The sequence below is a fragment of the Festucalex cinctus genome, chromosome 14 (assembly GCF_051991245.1).
Source record: "Festucalex cinctus isolate MCC-2025b chromosome 14, RoL_Fcin_1.0, whole genome shotgun sequence".
Taxonomy (NCBI): Eukaryota; Metazoa; Chordata; class Actinopteri; order Syngnathiformes; family Syngnathidae; genus Festucalex; species Festucalex cinctus.
The window spans coordinates 4,219,200-4,239,087 of NC_135424.1; the positions used below are offsets into that span (position 1 = coordinate 4,219,200).

A 19,888-nucleotide genomic window follows, 5' to 3' on the forward strand; every position below is an offset into this window, starting at 1 on the left:
TATAGTGTGGACAAGGCTGCTCATCTCGTGCCCCTGCTGCTTTTTGTGTTGCATCCATATATGCAATTGATAATCATAACATTTGAGAAAACATTTAATCTCATCCCAGTGTTTTCGCGTCGGTCTGACATTGAAGCTGCCATACATTACTGCAGGCTGCTTGCAGTATTTTCACGATGACATCATCCCTTTGGAGCCGATACCACGTGGTTAATTGCTATTCCCGCAACAACAAAATATATATACACAAATAACCAAGCATGTGATTTAAAAAATATATATATATGTATGTGAATTTGCTGTTATATAAACCAGTCCGCCGATTCGGTGGGGAAAATTAGTCAATTTGCGACTGCTGCTGTTATTTCGGATGACATTGAAGTGTTCTGTTTTGCTCTGACGTATGCCTTTAACATGAACAATGAGGTACATCAATTCTGATTGGCCGACGCGAGAGGATGCACGGAAATCGGCCAATCACAGCGCGCGGCAGATTCAGGTAGTAAATCCCCGGTCCTGCCTCCCCACTGTGTAACACGGCCCAGAGAGGGCTTCCATACTTCTCTCGCTAGTGTGTTTTTAGCCCTTGCCTCGCTCGCTTCCTCCCCCACACTCTGTGCCGCCATTAAAAGCCCATCTCCTCGGCGAAAGGGGATCAAGATGATTTGAAGAGTCCAACGCGGATAACCGAGGAGGGACGGGGCTCGAGAGAGTGGGTGGAGGCTCTCGCCCTGTGGCTTATATGGACCTCCGCCATCCAGTCAAGTCAATATGGGGCTAGTGTCGGCTACGTGAGAGAAGCCCGAGTGGCTTCGGCAGGGAGTGGGGATCTCCACGGCGACTGAAACGAGGTAAGGGGCTTCTCGTTGTGTTCTACTTGACAGCTTCCGCCGTCGAAGCGTAACAAAACATAATCCATCGGTGTTAGCAGCGCGCGGGCGGCTAGCTTGCTCTGTAATTACTTATCTGGCAGGCTGTCAAATCTCGTCGAGTTTGTAACGCAATGTCACAATTCTCGCGATATTTGAGTCGTTCGGGAAAGTTGTTGACGCGTTGGCTGACATCAAAGCGCCTTTCGTAGCTGGATTTGAGCACGAAACGATTAGCGCGTCACCTGTGAACCTGTCAAACAAGAACGTCGCACCTTTGGAAAAAAGTGGGGCGAGTCAGATTGTTGTTGTGGGATGCTTTAAAAAAAAAAAATCATCAACAACCAAACAAGGCGCCCGCGGTGCGTTTTGTCGCGTTCACGTGATGAATTTCTCACCGTGTAAACAAAACGTCCCAGCCCGAATGTAAGCAACGCGCATGCGCTATGGATTATTCCCCCCTTTTTTAATTTGTCTTTAATAGGCTTTGCGCCGAATTAAATTTCAATGTGTGGGTTAAGTGTCTATGCGGTCACGCGTCTACCCTGCTGGGTGTCTGCTTTCATTCGCCCCCCTTCTCTTGTTACCAGCCTCCTCCATGGTACTGTAGGCCACTCTTGCTCTCTGTCTATAAATTAACTTTTACTGTATGTGTTTATGGTCGGCGTTGGGTTACCATCCCGGATTGTTATTGAGCATTGCTGTGTTGTGCGGCATCAAATACTTCCACAGAAAGATCAACTATGTACGAGTAAATCCAGTGTGCACCAGGCACCCTTTTTGTATTGTGCAGATGTGCATTAGTAGAGATTAAACAAGCGATACCGGTACTCTGTGGAGCAGATTATAGAAGATCCCCCACTCCACATTGTACACTCACTGCCCCATTCACAGTGCACCCTTTTTTGTGTCAAACTTGTTTTTTTAAATATAGGTCTTTAAGAATTAAGACACTATCCGTGGAATAAAGATAAAAAGAATCAATAGAAAACAAAAACATACTGTTTATGTACCTAAATTTGCTGTTTAAGATCTTGTAAAGCTATACCGTGTATTTTTTACCCTTGTTGAACATGTTTTTACCACTTAGTGCTGTGCATGTTTACTGAGCAGCAGAAAGAGGCCCCTCGCGCTGACCTTATGCCCCCTCCCGGATGTGCCCTGACGCTGACACTGAAACTACTTGCCCCTTGATTAACGTGATAATCTGGTTTTCCCCGCTGCAAATTGTACACCAACCTCGCCATGAAAAAAAAACTACTCACCTTTTGATGTACATGTAACTGGAAATGCTAGTAGCGATGTTTTCAGCCTCATGCATTTTAATGTTTGCATTGCTTGATTTGCCATTCAAGAAATTGAATTGCTCATAGTCACTCATAATGTAGTGGTTCACTTGCGTGACTTTGTGGGTTTCGTTTCCACTCAATCGTGATAGTATGAATGGGAGTCAATGGTTGTCTGTCTCTGTATGTCCCCTGTGATTGACACGTGACCAATCCAGGGCCCTCTTGCCCGAATTAGGACAAGTGGTGTTGAAATAAATGGATATGAAAACTGAAACGTAGAAATTGGCAAATGGTAATGTATCAATATCATTATCAGGTTGCTACCAGTCTTATTTTAAGGTATTGGATTCTCATGGAAGTTGACAATAGTCTGACCTTGAGTAAGTAACGATAACGGCAATATTGTGATATCGCAATATTAAAACTGCCACAATTTATCCTCGTCATGTCACAATATTAAAAGCAGCACATCTGTTTAAAAAAAAGTCAGGTTGATTTCCATTTGTGCAGTTCTAGCACCCTCTGGTGTCAATTTTTTTTAGTACAGTTTAATTTTCACAAGTCATGTTTTGGCCCTGATATGAAAATCCACGCTAATGGTCAGATGAAGGTGCTTGCATTAGCAAGTGCGTGCCTCAAAAGTGTTATTAGAGGTTTTAGATTGTTTACATGCATTGCTGTAATGTGCAAAAGCACAATATTGTGTTTTTTATATATTGTGATAATTATCGTATCGTGATAATATTGTATCGTGATGATATCGTTACATCCCTCCTCGGCAGTAGTTGGCGCTATACAGCGGCAGTGAGACACATCAACACATCATCTGAATCAGAAGAAAATTCTTTAACAATTTTGTTAACTTTATTTCAAAAGTACCGATGCTAAAGGTTTTGGTACTCAAGTACTCGACGAGTAACGACTTGTGCTGTCAGTCCCTCGTGAATTATTCCACGTATCTTTGTTTGCAGTGCCCAGTTTCCTGCAGAGTGGACCCGCCGAGCTGAGCACCCCACCGAACGGCAGCGAGCCTCCTCGGCGCGGGCGCGACGATGACCGAGCTGGTCGCCAAGTGGGCCTGCGAATACTGCACCTACGAGAACTGGCCGTCGGCCATCAAGTGCACCATGTGCCGCGCGCAGCGGCCCAGCGCCGGCGCCATCATCACCGAGGAGCCCTTCAAGAGCGCACCGGCCTTGGACCCCGCCGGCCTCGGCAACAGCCCCACGCAGGGCAGCTCCTCTCTGCTCATCTGCCCCGACTCCAGCGCGCGGCCCCGCGTCCGTGCGGCCGACGCCCCCGAGGCCAGTAGCAAGTGGTCCTGTCACATGTGCACCTACCTGAACTGGCCCCGCGCCATCCGCTGCACCCAGTGCCTGTGTCACCGGCAGCACGCGCAACAGCAGCAGCATGCCGGCCAACAGGGGCAGCCGCGCAGCCCCACCGAGTCGCCCCAGACCTCGGGCTCCGGGTGCCGCCCCTCGCCCTCCTCCGCCACCGACCCCTGCGAGGAATACAACGACCGCAATCGGCTCAACACGCACGCCCAGCATTGGACCTGCGCCGCCTGCACTTACGAGAACTGGTCCAAGGCGCCCAAGTGCGTGGTGTGCGACCACCCGCGGCCCGCTCACGGCCTGCTGGCCGAGCCCATCCAACTGGCGTCGGAGCCCGAGAGGCAGCAGCCGTCGTCCAAGTTCATCGACGCCGATGGGGGCGGTAGGCGGGGCGTGGCGGGCGGCCAGGGGGTCGGCGGCGTGGCGGGTCTGGTCGGGGGCTGCAGCACCAGCCAGAGGAGGTCGCCGCCTTCCTCCAAACGCGAGTCGGAGGTCAACATGGACTTTCAGAGGATCGAGGTGGCGTCGGGGGCCGGCGTTGGGAGTAAAGAGGAGCTGGAGGTGGATTTCAAAAAGCTGAAGCAGATTAAGAACAGAATGAGGAGGACGGACTGGCTCTTCCTCAACGCCTGTGTTGGTGAGTTCCAAGTATTTACATCACAACAAATTAGAATGCAGCACAAAAACTCAATTTATTTCAGTCTTTCAACCCTGTTGAAGTCAAACCCGTTTGTTTGTTTTTCACAATATGTTCATTGCAGCCCCACTAATCAAATCAAACTTTATTTATATAGCACATTTCATTCATTCAAATGCAGCTCAAGGTGCTAAACAATTAAAACATCCATAATACAATAAAAAGAACCCCTCCTCCATATCCCCATGATCACACACGCAAACCACAATATGGGGCACAGAATAACCCTGTGAGGAAAGGCACCCTGGAGGAGCTCATCCACACTGAGAGGGATGACGGCCAACCACCTCAGGGAGCAATGTCATCCCAGAGAGCTGCCGGGCCAGATTCGCCACAGCCCGCTTCACACAGACTGAAGCGAGCCACAGCTCCCCGGGGCCAAGGGGCCCCCGGGGCGACCACCCGCCCGCAGGAGGACCAGCCATCCCTCCCAGTGTGGAGGCTCCCCCATGAGGAAACACCGGCGCGGAAAACTTAGTAACTACCAAATAAAAACATTTAAACACTAAAAGAAAACAGTTCAACACTATAAAAAAACAAAAAAAACAATAAAAGATAAAAACAAAGCTAAAAGACAATCTAATAAAAAATAGATAAATAAATAAATAAAATGGGGAAAAAAGATGGTGAGTCTTGAGCGTCCTCTTAAAAACATTAATAGTCTAAATATGGTATTCTAGTAAATTCAGTGGAATTTGAGTTAAGCAGCAAAATCCATCCGTTTTTATCAATATCAGAAGGCGGCCATTTTACATCTTACAGTGCAAGTGAAAATGACATCACAGTTGCTCAAGTCTCAAGTAACAACCAATCACTGCTCAGCTTTAGAAAACGGGTGAGCTGTGATTGGTCGTCGCCTGAGCCCTGAGCAACTGTGATGTCATCTTCAGTCGACAGCAAGTGCCAAAATGGCCGCCCCCTGAGATGGATAAAAATGGCTGGATTTTGCTTCATAACTCATATTCCACAAATATAATATTTAGTGTCATGTGAGGTGACATATAACATGTTCTTGTCAAGAAATGTTTAAGGTTGACTTCCCCTTTAAAAAGTATAGTATTGAAGTCGGAACAAGTCGGTATATGACCGGTTTACCTTATTTGTTCCTTTGTTTGGTGAAAAAGTCAAATAAATGTTCAGAAACGTCATACGTTTATTCTGCTCACAGCAAGCTGGTTTACATAGCCCCTGTCCCGATTTGATCATTTGTCTTTTTTGTTTCGTGATAACAGCCAGTGAGTGTAACTGGACTGCACAAGCGGCGAGTGTCCGGCCACCCACACTGTACTGCCGACTGCTGAGTGGGAAGTGGGAGGATGAACATTCTAAGGAAAACTATTTTTCTTTCGTTTTTTTTTTTCCCCATTTCCATCTCATGCCACTATATTGCAACACTCGAAGTTCTCCTTCATGTTCCGTTGACCGTCCATTAGTAGAGAGATGATGGACGCTTTCAGGCCAAGTGGACGTCGACTTGTAAAGAGGTCACACAACAGCCCGATTGTGCTGCAGACAATCCGTCACATGAATTTGTCCTCTGTTGCTAGGGAGGAGGTTAAGCGTGACACATGCGCGTTGTGCGCGCGCACAGCCGGCTTCCAAAGGGACCTGTCGCTTTAAAAATAGAGTGACAAGTAGCGCCGCGGTCAGAAATACATACGTCTTGAGCAACAGTCATGACTTTCAGCCTGCATTATTGACCACCTGATAACGACTTGACATCACTCATCGCGTGACAAACGCGCCATCCACATTTCACTGCGCGATGATAAAGTGCGCTTTATACTGGCTGTCATAATGTCACTTTGAAATCCTTGGTAATTAGTATTTTTTTTAGAAAATCAAAAGCATAAAACATCAAATCAAAGCATAAATTAAAATTCATTTGCATACATTCTTGCAAACTACTCCCTTTTCACTGCCTGGTTTCTTTGCCATACTGTGTGGATTAGAAGTGTGCAATGATTAATTTATTATCAAATTAATTGATAAATATTTTAATAATTGATTAATCATTTTGGGACCTACACTTAAAATTGTCCAAATCCTTGGAAGTTCAGCCTGTCAACGGTAAATATTACGAGATTTCTGTAGTTTTTCAAAATAAGACATTTACAAACATTAGCTTTGGAAACCAATGATCGACAATTTTGCCTGTTTTCTGACGTTACGAGACGACCCAAACCAAGAATCATATTCCATTTTTGTTTGCATTTTCTGCACTGTTACTATAAAATAATGTCACCAGCAAATTAATCAACAACTATATTTGATTGTGTAACGTCAAATTGTCCAAATCGTCTCCATTTTAGCCTCTTAACAGTGAATATTCTCTGATTAGTAGTGAAAGCAGACGTTCGTTATGTTTATTATCTTTGTGTGTTTTCAAAGTATGACATTTTCAAGCATCCGCTAGCTGATTCCCCCCGAATTTTCTGATGGATGCTACGGACCAAACCAGTCACCGAATCATCAATTTATGTCTGTGTATATACAAGTCATGTACGCATTAAGTCTGCGCATGCGCGGGGGAAAAAAACGAGACGACCAACTACCCTATCAATTTGAATGGCGAAGATTAGAGTGGTGACAATCTTTGCGTAACTGTACACTTTAAACTTCACCGATGTCAGTAAACCACATGCTATGCATGTTAATAAAAAACAGCAACTTTCCAGTGGTTGAAACGTTTCTATCAGAGCTGATTCCATTGGATCCAATTCATTTTCAATGACCGTTTGGTAGTTTCGCCTAGCCAAAAACTACCCATAATGCACCTTGATTTCGAGATGCGCACATCGCTTATTCTGCAGTCGATTTGAAATATGGTCCAGTTTTTCAACAAAGGGATGAAAATGAAAACTTCAGATCAGATGAATCAGTTTAAGCAAACAAATAATAATGAACAGATAAATTAAAAATAATGGTTAGTTGCAGCCATAATTTTTGTGATGGGAGGAACCTGGCAGTCGCCCGCGTGACTGACTCATGTCTGCGTTCAGACAGTCACAGGATTGCCAATCACAGATGTAAAATTGCTCGACATTCTCTGCTACACGTGTCCCGAGGCGAGCGCCATGTTGTCTTGCAGGATGTGCGAGCGCAGGGCCAGCGGCTGGGCCGCGGGCACGCCCACGCCACCGTGCTGTTTTGTGACCCTCTCTTCTTGTCACATTGCTCTGATTTTGTGCTGCCTCTCGTCTCCTCGTCGCTCGTCGCTCGCAGCGCTAGCCCGGCTCCACATGGCACGGCGAGTCCTTCCGCCCACTCCGCGTCGCACTCGCACACAAGTGATGTTGTGTGTTGACATGAGAACAAAAAAAGTGACGCGGTGTTTACAGTGCTGCCAAGAGGACGCTGTAATATGCGGCATACAAGATGCATGGAGTATACATAATTTGCACTTTTGAGTTTGTTTGTTTTTTTTTCAATCAGAAATTACGCTTATCATATAATTTTTATTTTAGCATTTTCCTTCTAATGTATTCTATTATATAAATGTATTATATAAATGTGATCTGTTTTTATTTTCACTTTTATTTTTATATTTTTTTTATTTTAAGCGTTTCCATTCCTCCATATTGACTAAAGTCATATTAATAATAATAATAATAATTATTATTATATATATATATATATATATATATATATATATATATATATAAAATAATATAATGTAAATAATAATAATATAATAATAATAATAATATATTATATAAATATGCTTTTTTTATATCTGTTTTTATTTTCACTTTTATTTATATATTGTTTTATTTTAGCGTTTTCATTCCTCCATATTGACTATCGCCATATTAATTTCTATATTATATAAATATACGAACATGATTTTTTTTGTTTTTAATTTTTATTTTACCATTGTCGTTCCTCCATATTGACTAACGTACTTGTGCCTTCTTAATTTCCTCTATTTTATAAATATATTATCTTATATAAATATTATTTTTTTTGTATCCATTTTTAATTTCACTTTTATTTATATATTTTTTATTTCAGCATTTTCGTTCCTCCATATTGACTAACGTACTCGCGCCATTTTAATTTCCTCTATTATATAAAAATATACTATAGATATGTTTTTCATATCTGTTTTTATTTTCGCTTTTATTTCTATATTTTTTATTTTAGCGTTTTCGTTCCTCCATCTTGACTAACATACTCGCGCCATCTTTCGCCACACAGGCGTGGTGGAAGGCGACCTGGCGGCGGTGGAGGCCTACAAGACGTCGGGGGGCGACATCGCCAGGCAGCTGTCGTCGGACGAGGTGCACCTGCTCAACCGTCCGTCGGCCTTCGACGTGGGCTTCACGCTGGTGCACCTCGCCATCCGCTTCCAGAGGCAGGACATGCTGGCCGTGCTGCTCACCGAGGTCAGCGCAGAACGGAGCGGCGCCGCCCGTCGCGTGTCACAAAACGCGCTGGGAAATCGCCGCCGCGGCTTTGCGTGTTCGTGCCTGAGGCGCGCGCAGCAGCTTGCTTTGTGACGGCACGGTTATCCCAGATTATCTGTCGGCGCGCACCTCGCCTCCCCGCGCTCTCGCTCACTGGCCCAATTTGCTGTCAAAGCGGGTCAGCGAGTTTTTTTTTTTTTTTTCCGATTCAATTGAATGTAATCCAATATTGATTCATTATGGAACATAAATTCTTCTTAAATATCAAGGATAAAAACTCCACAAACATTCAATTCCAAATTGAATTTTGTGGAGGCAGTAACTTGTTAAATAATTTATTTTATTAATGAAAGCAACATTGACATCAAGCGAGGATGAGTTAATTTCATAATTGTAATTCAATAATTGTAAATATAAATTCTAAAGATTATGAATTGTCTTAAAGTGCAATAAGTCAGGTCTTTCATAGATATATGAGAATACATGTAAATTCATGTTAATAAATTCCAAGAAAAAACCAAGATAAAAAAAAATGTATTTAAAAGTACAACACAAAAATAATAAGGATAAAAGATAGTTTACCATAATTACTAAAAAAAAAAAAAATGGTACAGTCCAAAAGATTTTGTAAACTTGATTAAAATTGCTTGTACGGCCAAAAAAGTGTAGTTTTTAGCTGGATTTAAAAGGATTCACACTTTGGGCTGACTTCACGCCTATTGGCAGCATAACAGCTAAAGGCTGCTTCACCGTGTTTGTTTGGAAACGTGGGCTCTGCTAATTGACTCAATTCTGCAAGACCTCAGACCAACCTTCTTGGTTTCTATTCCATGAGCATTTCTCTGTAAGCTATTCATTGATTTGTACACCAATAGCATCATTTTAAAATGGATTCTGCACGACTTTGAGCCACTGTAACGTCTTTTGAACTGGAGTAACATGCTCTGATCTCTTTTTGTCCCGAGCTGCAGCATTTCTGAATGAGCTGCGGCTGTTTAATGCTGTTTTGAGGGAGTCCAGTCAAAAGACCGTTCTGTCGGGTTAGCCAGTTCATAACCAGCCAACTGGACAGTCTCATTTATTGACCCCCACGTCACTCACCAGATTAGGCCCCGCCTTTTAAAGCCATGCACTCTCAAAAGGGCATGTCGGGAACGGTCATCCCAAGTGCACAAAATAGATACATTTTTATCTGATTAATCAATGGAATAATCAGTAGAATTACTCAATTAAAAATATTGAATAGCAAACTGAAAAAAAAAAATATCTTTCTCGTTCCTCCGCAGGTGTCCCAACAGGCCGCCAAGTGCATCCCGGCGATGGTGTGTCCCGAGCTGACGGAGCAGATCCGCCGCGAGGTGGCCGCCTCCCTCCACCAGCGCAAGGGCGACTTCACCTGCTACTTCCTCACTGACCTGGTCACCTTCACGTTGCCTGCAGGTCTGCGCAGCATGCTAACGGGCAGTTAGCCGTGCGTTCATGTGCCTCTCCGTCCCTTTGTTTGTTGTGAACGCTAACCGAGAAGACACAGTTCATTCACGTCTGACGTATTGCTCTTGTACAACATAGAACCAAAAAAAAATCTATATTTAGGGGCTTTATATCAAATTTATTTTCAGCTCTGTTCAGTTTAGTGTGCTAGCCTGGGCCAAGGATTGACGGTGCCGTGTGCGCGGGACAATGGCGACCTTGGCCGGCGGCCACCAGCAGAGAGTTGCACTGTTTGGGCCGCACGCAGTCAATGCGTTCGTTTGTCTTCGAGCGGAAGAATTGGCCACTGTGTTGACGAGATCCCCCCCCCCGAGCACAGACAGAAAGACGGACGTTATTGTGGACACAACAAAAAGATGATGGCTGGCCTGAGCAGAAGCATTTCAGTCATGTTGGAGAAATGTCAACATAGCTGCTCGACATCAATAGTGTAAAATAGAATAGAAAGCCTGGTGCAATGCCTTTTTTTTTTTTATTAAAGGGATACTTGACTCATTGAGCTATTTTTAGCAATAAATTTGATAACGTCATTATTTTTCATGTACAATTAATACCTATAAAACAAATGTTTTCACTTGCTGTCGCCTGAAGATGACATCACCTGTGCTGAGGAAGTAAGTAACGGCCAGTCATTGGCATTGCTCACCTGTTTTCTAGGTTTGGTCGTTACCTACTTCTTCAGCATAGGTGATGTCATCTTCAGTCGACAGAAAGCTGATTTTTTTTTTTTTTTTTTTTTTTTAAAAGGTATCAATTGTACATGAAAAATAATGACTATCAAATTAATTCTAGACAAAATATTAACTTTTTATTACTTAAAAGGCTCATTGAGTCAAATATCTATTTAAATATAAATTTGTAAAAAAAAAATAAAAAAAAGAGAGAGAAAATATGGTTAAAAAATATGGTTAAACAAGATCTTTTATTTTTATTTTTTCTGTATTTGTTTCAGATATTGAGGATTTGCCCCCAGCCGTTCAGGAGAAACTCTTTGACGAGGTTTTGGACCGAGACGTGCAAAAAGGTAAACAATTTCCTCATTGCGCTGCAGTATTACAGCAGTGAGTGCAGTGCCCAAATTGCTTGTTTGAGGGAGTTAAACCAGATCCAAGTTGACGCTGGTCCCCACACACATTCGCTCATCCTCCAAGGGAAGCACGCCAAGTATTTGCAGCGGTTTATTACCCGCGCGTCCTCCCTTGCCAAAAGTGGGCTCTGTCTCCCTTGATCGTCACCCTGCCGGACACTTTTCGCCAATCCACACACAGCCGACCAATTTGCTGCATTTCTTTTAGTGGACACGCATACATAAAAGGCAGCAATTGTGTCACCTGGATGCTACAATGATCACATAATAAGCATTTGGGGCTTCACTTTTGACAGAAATTTGGGCAGAAAAGACCAGCGTCTTTTTTTTTTTTTAGATTAACAGATTAAGATTTAAATCTGATCACGTGGCCGAGTAAACCGCTCGACGACTTTCTGCGCCGCCCCCGCTCACAAAGTTTCACTGTGATGCACCAAATGCAGATTCCTGTTAGGTGCTTCCTTCAATGACACACTGAGGAAGGTCGGCTATTAAATACATTTGGCCTGGCGTGCTTCAAAAGGGGGCACGTTGACACGAGGGGCTTGTTGTCTTCCCAACAGGTCACATGTCCGTTCCGCCATGTACCAAGTATCATCTCATTTCTGTTGTCATATATATAACTGGATTATTTTTATTATTATTTACTTATTTTATTGTATTTTTTTTAAGTGTAATAAAACCACAGTGATTCATACCCTGGCTGGCCAAATATCGAGTTAAAGGGGATTTTGAACTAATCCAATTTACAATTATGAAAAAAAAAATGAAAAAAACGCATAATAAAGCAGAAATAATAATGTGAAAAAAAATGCAGGAGCAAATAATGAATTTTACAAATATGCAAACAAACAACCAATTAGTATGAAAATAATTATACAAAATATTTTTTTAAACTGAACAAATAAAACTATTTAAAACGCTGAATTATGTTGAAAACAAAATGTCCAGAACAAGCTATGAAACTATGGAAAAGTATTCACTAAAAATGTAAAACAAAGCAATACAAAAAATAATTAAATGATAATTTAAAAAAAGAAAAGAAAAACATAATAAAGCAGAAACAATAATAATATGAACAAAAATGCAGGAGCAAGTAATGAATTTTACAAATATGCAAACAAACAATTAGTATGAAAATAATTATACAAAATGGTAAAAAAAAATCTGAACATAATGAAAAATAAATAACTAAAATATACATAAAATGCGGAAAAATAATATATTCACAAAGAGTAATACAATGAAAAATATATTTTTTAACTGAACAAATAAAACGCTGAAATATGTTGAAAACAAAATGTCCAGAACAAGCTATGAAACTATGGAAAAAATATATATATATATTTTTTAGAGGTGTCAAACTCATCACTTTTTCTGTTTTTGTTTTGTGTGTGTGTGACCAAATCAATCGATACCACAGCAGTTATGTTCACATGAATTTTTCTGACCCTCCGCGATCTCCAGAGCTGGAGGAGGAGTCGCCCATCATCAACTGGTCGCTGGAGCTGGCGACCCGTCTGGACAGTCGGCTGTACGCCTTGTGGAACCGCACGGCCGGGGACTGCCTGCTGGACTCGGTGCTGCAGGCCACGTGGGGCATCTACGACAAGGACTCGGTCCTGCGCAAGACGCTCCACGACAGCCTGCACGACTGCTCGCACTGGTGAGGAGCGAAAAACACCCGTTTGCTTCCAACAGTGTGCGAATGGTGCCACCTTTCTAATATTGAAATCAAAAGTAGTTTCAGTCGCCTATGAACGTCCTGCATGTGGCTAAATGCGAAGCTCTAAGTTCTAATACCAAATCAACATCGACTATTGAAGTACTGCAAAGTAGCACACGCTCCAGCTGTAGTCCAAGAACCTTAAGGTGGACCAGGGCACTGTAGTGTCGTCCTTCCCTGGCAGCGCACGGCACACTGGAGCTGGTGTGAAGGCTTCAAGGACGGGCGGCCGCTGAAACGGGACCCCTCGCATTGCATGTGTTTTACACTTCAACACAAAGCTTGACTTTGAAAAATGTGCAACGCGACCCCCTGCTGACTGGCATATTGATCCAAATGGAAAGCGTGCGCAACCAATTATAGATGACTGATGAGATTTATTTATTTATTTTTCTTTTCAAACGTACCGGTATATTTAAAAAAAAAACGGGGAAAAAAAACTGATTATAAAAGTACATATGGGAAGACAAAATATACAAAACACATAAAGTAACAAACACATTAGAGCAACAAAAATAAAGTTTTGCAGTGATTCACCCAGTCATTAGCTACACATTTACACATGTTCATGAAGGAAGAGGAAGAAATATAAACAGATCAAGTTTAACATTGGTTAGTACTGTAGTAGGTATGCATAGTATTAAAAAAAATGCTAATATACAGCTAATATGTCTTGATTAATAATAACAAAGGTTATTAGAATTATTAATAGTGAACGAATTGAACAGTGTACCCTCTGCATATACTTTTTCCTTGTCAATAACAATACTAATAATATAACAATAATAACCAATATTAGCATAAAGTCTTTTTTTCTTTTTTTTTTGCACAATTCAAAAAGAAGTGTTTTATTATAACTTCACCACATTTTGTGAAGATGTGTTGCCAAATCAGCCCAATCGAAGCAGGCCGGGCCTGCTGAGGCAGTCAAATATACTTGGGCCAATTACGAGTGTTGTTTTTGTTGCCATGATGACGAGGGGCGGAGCCAGGGGATTGTGATAAGGCGAGCAGCTACTTCTTAATTATGGAAGCGAAACCAAAGTGTTTGAGAAATAAACAAATCGAGCCGAATCTAAGTCTACTAGCTTGATGCTATCATACAATCTGAAATGCCATAAACAGGCTAATTTTAAGAAGCATCATTTTCTAGTCATTTTAAAGAAATGAATTTACTTCATCAAATGGTGTACGATTTGTAGTGTACTTGTTTTAATTACACAATAGTGACCTTTTTTATGTTGCATTCGACAAGTAGTCTGTAAAAAAAAAGTGAAACTAATACTCCAACTCGTGAAATTAAACTAAAACAAAGCATTTTTAAATGTTAAAAACTAACAAACCTGCTCTTAAAAAGTCATTAAGATGAACTGGATTAAAAAAAAAAAAAAAAAGTCAAATTGAAATAAAAACAAACTAAGGAAAAATCGCGAATGTATTTTGTTGTCGCAGGTTCTACACGCGTTGGAAGGAGTGGGAGTCGTGGTATTCGCAAAGTTTCGGCCTGCACTTTTCCCTGCGGGAGGAGCAGTGGCAGGAAGACTGGGCCTTCATCCTCTCGCTGGCCAGTCAGGTGCCGATAACGAGCCCGTCGTCACAGTTGCCAATCCGCACAAGTTGGTTTAGCGTTTGGCCGTCTTCAGTTGTTGTCTGTAAACAAGTCGACTTTTCTTTGTGTCGTCTTTCCCGCCCCCCCAGCCGGGATCCAGCTTGGAGCAGACTCACATTTTTGTTCTTGCGCACATACTTCGGAGGCCCATCATCGTCTACGGAGTCAAATACTACAAAAGTTTCCGTGGGGAAACGCTTGGGTTCACTCGCTTTCAAGGTGAGAGAGCCGCTGTCGTTCTCAAAGTTGGGTCAAGTGAGCAAGCGCCCTCTAGTGGCACTAGGCCTGCTTGTCGTTAGTGGACAAATTCTTCAGTAATCGTGTTAAACTTTAGTACAGTACACCAAAAAACAAGTACAATGTTATTTAAAGGGATACTTTACTTATTTAGCCATTTTTTGGCAGTCAAACATTAATATTCTGCCTATAATAAATTTGATTTTTTTTCATTATTTTTCATGTACAATTAGTACCTTTAAAAACACATTTTGCAACTTGCTGTCGACTCAAAATGACATCACAAGGGGCTCAGGTAACCAGTAGAAAACAGTAAAAGGGGAAATTTAATAAAAATGTAAAAAAAAAATGAAATGCCTAAAATTATAAACTTAAATGATTAAAAAAAAAAAAAGGGTGAATAATTCATTAAATATTGCCTTATTTTCTAATTAAGAAAAACAAAAAAAAATATTTTTTAAAAAACACGACTTTTAAATATATATTTAAGTCACAATTTAAGAAATTAGAAAATACTTTTAATACACATTTCAATTATCTGTAACTAAAATGAAAAAAAAAATTAAGCTTTTAAGTGCTTGATAGTTACTTTCCAAAATAAATTACTATTTAAATAATAAATTATATAAATATCAATGGGCAAACAATAAGTAAATATACATAGAATAAATAATAGAAAAGTTTGATCCCATTTGTAATGGGATAAATTAAAAAAAAAATTATAATTGAAAATTTGAAACAAATATGGGACTTTGTAAAATATATATTCTTGTTAGAAATTAACTTTAAAATATTACATTAAAATGATTAGAATGAGAATAATAAGGAATCGCCCTTTAATTAATTTGTAATAAATATGTTATAATAATAATACTAATAATAATAATAATAGGGAAAAATGTTAATCTTTAAAATTACTTAAAGAATAAAGTGAAACAGTTAAAGGGGAAATGTAATAAAAATTGAAAAAAAAGGACTGAGCCTAAAAATATAAACTTAAATAATTAAAAAAGGGGGAATAATCATTAAATATTATTTTATTTTCTAATAAAAAAAAAAAAAAAAACACGACTTTTAACCGCTGCAATATGATGTGGTGAAATATTTGCATGTTGAGAACGGATCATGTCAAAGCCAAATCTGATCCGGATTTCGCATCCGCCAAGCAGTTGAGTTGTGAACGTGTCAAGACGCTTTTCCCGCGTGAACTTGTTTCCACGTGTGATGCGCGTTTTGTTTTGTTGCCAGGCGTTTACTTGCCTCTGCTGTGGGAGCAGAGCTTCTGCTGGAAGAGCCCCATCGCGCTGGGCTACACGCGCGGCCACTTCTCGGCCCTGGTGGCCATGGAGAACGACGGCTTCGACAATCGCGGCGCCGGCGCCAACCTCAACACGGACGACGACGTCACCGTCACCTTCCTGCCGCTCGTCGACAGCGACCGCAAGCTGCTGCACATCCACTTCCTCTCCGCGCAGGAAGTAAGTTGCGTTCGTTTGTGGGGATGCTGAAAACATTACTGACTTTTTTTCTGTTATTTTTGACATCCGATCCGCATCGTTCCAATTTCAACATATTCCAAAATGTCACACCTTAGAGGCTATTTTTTTCTCATTTCAAAAATTTGGTTTCCCAAAATGAAACTTTTTCAACCAAAAATTACCCATTCATTCCCAATGGGAAATTGAACATAATGGATTCACATCGTTTCCATTAGCATTTCAAAACACACAATTTCTAGTTGTTTTTCATTCTTTTTTTTCTTTTTTTTTTAATAAAAATGTATGAATTCATTTAAATGTATTATTATAAAAATGAATCGTATGTAAACTAGCTATTGAATACTAAGTGCAATTTTTGTAGAAATTGCGTGGGAATGCTGATAGCTGAATGTTAAGATTTTGAATGCATGAGGAATGCTTATGAAGTAAATTAACTCATTCACTCCCACCCATTTTCACTGATGCAAACCCCTTTACTGGATTTTGACTGCTTTTGCAAGGCCCACAGAGTATTTGTATTCTATTGCTATAAAACATGGAATCTACCAAAAGAAAAATTAGCATCTCTTCTTTCATCAGGAAAAAAAGTACATTTCTGTTTCCGTTTTGCAGCAATTGGCATTAGAATATAGCTAAGTTTCATCACAATTTTGTTTAAAACGGTGGGGAAAAGAGTTTTTTGCAACATGGCTCTGTTTGATCTCTTATACTCTGCTGCCACCTGCTGGCTTTTTTTGTAATAACTACCATTGCTTCAAGCGTTTTCTTCAGTTTAGAGGCTGCATCAAAGCCTTCTGTATGCTCTAGCATGAAAAAAAAAAACATTTAAAAAAACGTATAAATACGTCTTTGGGAGCAAATGAGTTAAGAAATTATGACGATATATTCCCCGGCAGGCGTCAATTTTTGAACCTAGTTTAAATTTGAACAATGTAAATTGGAAGTATTATGTGGGAGTTGTTGCACGTATGGAGAATAAAAATCACAATAACATAAGTGGGAATGCTGCAGCATTCCCACAATTAGCAAGTTCTTAGCTGTTGCAATATTTTCTGTTGCAATTTAAGTCGGCCCGCCTCAAAAGTAACCCGACGTCGTTGCCGCGTGTTTTGTTTTTGTCAGATGGGCAACGAGGAGCAGCAGGAGAAGCTGCTGCGCTCGTGGCTGGACTGCTGCGTGACGGACGGCGGCGTGCTGGTGGCCCTCCAGAAGAGCTCGCGCCGGCGCAACCACCCGCTGGTCACGCAGATGGTGGAGAAGTGGCTGGACGGATACCGGCAGATACGGGCCTGCGCCGCGCTCTCCGACGGCGAGGAGGACGACGACGACGACGACGAGTGAGCGTTCCATCGCTCGCTCGCTTGGGACTTCGGGACAAACTGTGACTCGCGCAAGAAATGTAAAAAAAACACACAAAACGGTTTACAAATTCAAATCCACCTTTTTCATTTGTTGTCGCAAGCGGAATTGTCACATGTAAATGCATGGATGGAAAGCCCTTCGAGCATTTAGCCCATATCCGTCGGCTACGTGCACTAGTTACATTCGTTTTGGCGTCACTCGTGAGAACATTTAGCAAACTGCTAGTAGAACAACTGTGTCTTAATAAACTTTTTGAGTTTGAGCATCACATTTTTTCTTACTACCGGTAACAACTTTTGGCCCAAAGCCGTTGAAGCATTTAGTCGTATTTATTCCTTGAGATCCAGCGTAAGGTCCCTCTACTAGTACGATTTTTGCTCTTACTCCGAAGACAATTCAGCGCACTAGAAAAATACTTACTAGTTACATTTTATCCACTGCTAGATCCACTTTTTGGCCTTCAAGTTCAACCTTAAAGAGAAATATGTAATATAAAATAACCCTCCGTTTATGGTCCATGCGCTAGTATCCATTTTGTCTTCCATCGGAAGACAGTTCAGTGCACTAGTTGAACAACTGTTGTAATGTTTTTTTATTTTGTTTTGGGGTTGGTTTTTTTCCATTCTTAGTGCCACATCTGGCATAAAGCCGTTTGAGCATTTATTTGATATCCAGCCTCAATCCGGGTACTAGTACGTGCTATGTCTTCACTAGTAAGACGATTCAACACTAGTAGATGACTTTTTTTTTTCCCCACTACAAATATTTCTGCACACTACATATATTGAGGCACTACCGACCATTCTGGTGCTACTATTGGGTCTAGAAAGCTACTAGTGCATGACACTACTAGTGTGGCCTTATTGTGTTACTAGTGCAGCAGAGTCACTTATTAGTGCGTCTCCAGAAAAATGCTATATAACGCTGATGATTTTTTTTTTTTTTTTTTGCGTTCTAGTAGGCCTAAACTGGTGCTAGTAGTGCAGTTAGTCTACTAGTGCACTGAGTTGTCTAACTTGTGAGGGAAAAGGGCACTAAGCAGGTTAACTGTACATTTATTTGTTAACCTTGATGTGCAGGATGTACTAGTCGGCCACTAGAAGTAGTTTGGGGGAACACAATTGTTGTACTAGTGAGGACAAAGCACATACTAGTAGCTGGAATTTAAGCTGGATCTGACGACAATGGAATGATTGCTCAAAGGGCTTTTCACATAATGATGCCTGAAGTTGTTGAAAAGATAACGACGTGTATATTCGAAGATGAACTCTACCAGCATTGATTGATGTGTTGAGTACAAAATCAAGCACATTATTTCCTATTTGGAGTTTGGAAAATGTGAAAGAAAAAAAAAATGGACAAAGCCATTCTCGTGTTTAGAAGTTCGAATGAAGCACTGCACATTTATGACAACATTTCGACATGAATTTGATCACTTGAGGTCAAGGAAGCTCTTGGAAAAAAAAAAAAAAGGGAGGGAGACGTTCCCTTTAATAAGTGGACTCACACTAAAGAAGTTTGCTTTTCTTTTTAGTCGATATATTTATTATGATTGTATTTGGAAGCTCATAATCTGTATATTTTTCTGCTTTTTTTTTTGTTTTTTGTGGGGAAGGGGTGGGAGAGAAGTGACACGACGACGTCGAGTTTACCGGTGGTTTCACATTTTTCAGTAAGTTACCTCAAGGGGGACGTCTACAACCTGGTGCTTGTTTTTCCTCATTTTTCATTTCACGTCGCATTACTTCAGCTCTTTAGCCTCTCCAGGTCACCCTCGCTCACCTCGTTTGTGTGGTCGTCATGGCAGCGACATCAGAAACCAAAGCAGACGGGGAATTCACTTATTACGGTTTTCTCCACTTTTTTTGTGTGTTTTTTTTTCCCCTCGTTTTGGAACGTCCACCTGTGGTGTGTTGCTTGGTATTAATGCAATAGTTGGTTTGTGGATATTTTTTTAATTTTTGTTTCTGTTTTTTAGGCCTCATGTCACCATACATACATGCAACAGTGTAACACACACACACACAAAAACAAGTGAGCAAAAAAACAACTACCAAAAAATAAAAACATTTTTCAATGTTTCAACTGTTAACTTGGTTTATTTATTTATTTTTGAATGCTTATTCCTATATTAAATGAGATGACTGTTTGAACTGACTTGACTGGGCAGGATGTCTAGCGCCCTCTTGTGGAAGTTTGAGGAACTACATAAAATTAAACGTTTTGAGTTGGTTAATGAACTTTTGACTTGTAAAATATTCAGGTAACATCCAGAA

General features: G+C 40.9%; 1 protein-coding gene across 1 annotated transcript; it reads left to right on the forward strand.

Moving 5' to 3' along the window:
* Positions 1-503: 503 nt before the first annotated feature.
* zranb1b (zinc finger, RAN-binding domain containing 1b) lies at positions 504-19,646 on the forward strand. The gene is made up of 10 exons (XM_077495280.1): positions 504-851; positions 3,130-4,132; positions 8,393-8,580; positions 9,888-10,041; positions 11,045-11,116; positions 12,647-12,845; positions 14,358-14,478; positions 14,604-14,733; positions 16,000-16,229; positions 17,373-19,646. Exons 2-10 carry the CDS (start codon positions 3,211-3,213, stop codon positions 17,589-17,591), a joined length of 2,235 nt encoding a protein of 744 aa, XP_077351406.1. The 5' UTR covers positions 504-851; positions 3,130-3,210; the 3' UTR covers positions 17,592-19,646.
* The last annotated feature ends 242 nt before the right edge of the window (positions 19,647-19,888 follow it).

Excerpts from the sequence above, each read along its gene's own strand:
- zranb1b (XM_077495280.1), top strand. The coding sequence starts at position 3,211 with ATGACCGAGCTGGTCGCCAAGTGGGCCTGCGAATACTGCACCTACGAG. Across the intron at positions 10,042-11,044 it reads CACCTTCACGTTGCCTGCAG|ATATTGAGGATTTGCCCCCA; the intron begins GTCTGCGCAGCA and ends TATTTGTTTCAG. Across the intron at positions 12,846-14,357 it reads CTGCACGACTGCTCGCACTG|GTTCTACACGCGTTGGAAGG; the intron begins GTGAGGAGCGAA and ends TTGTTGTCGCAG.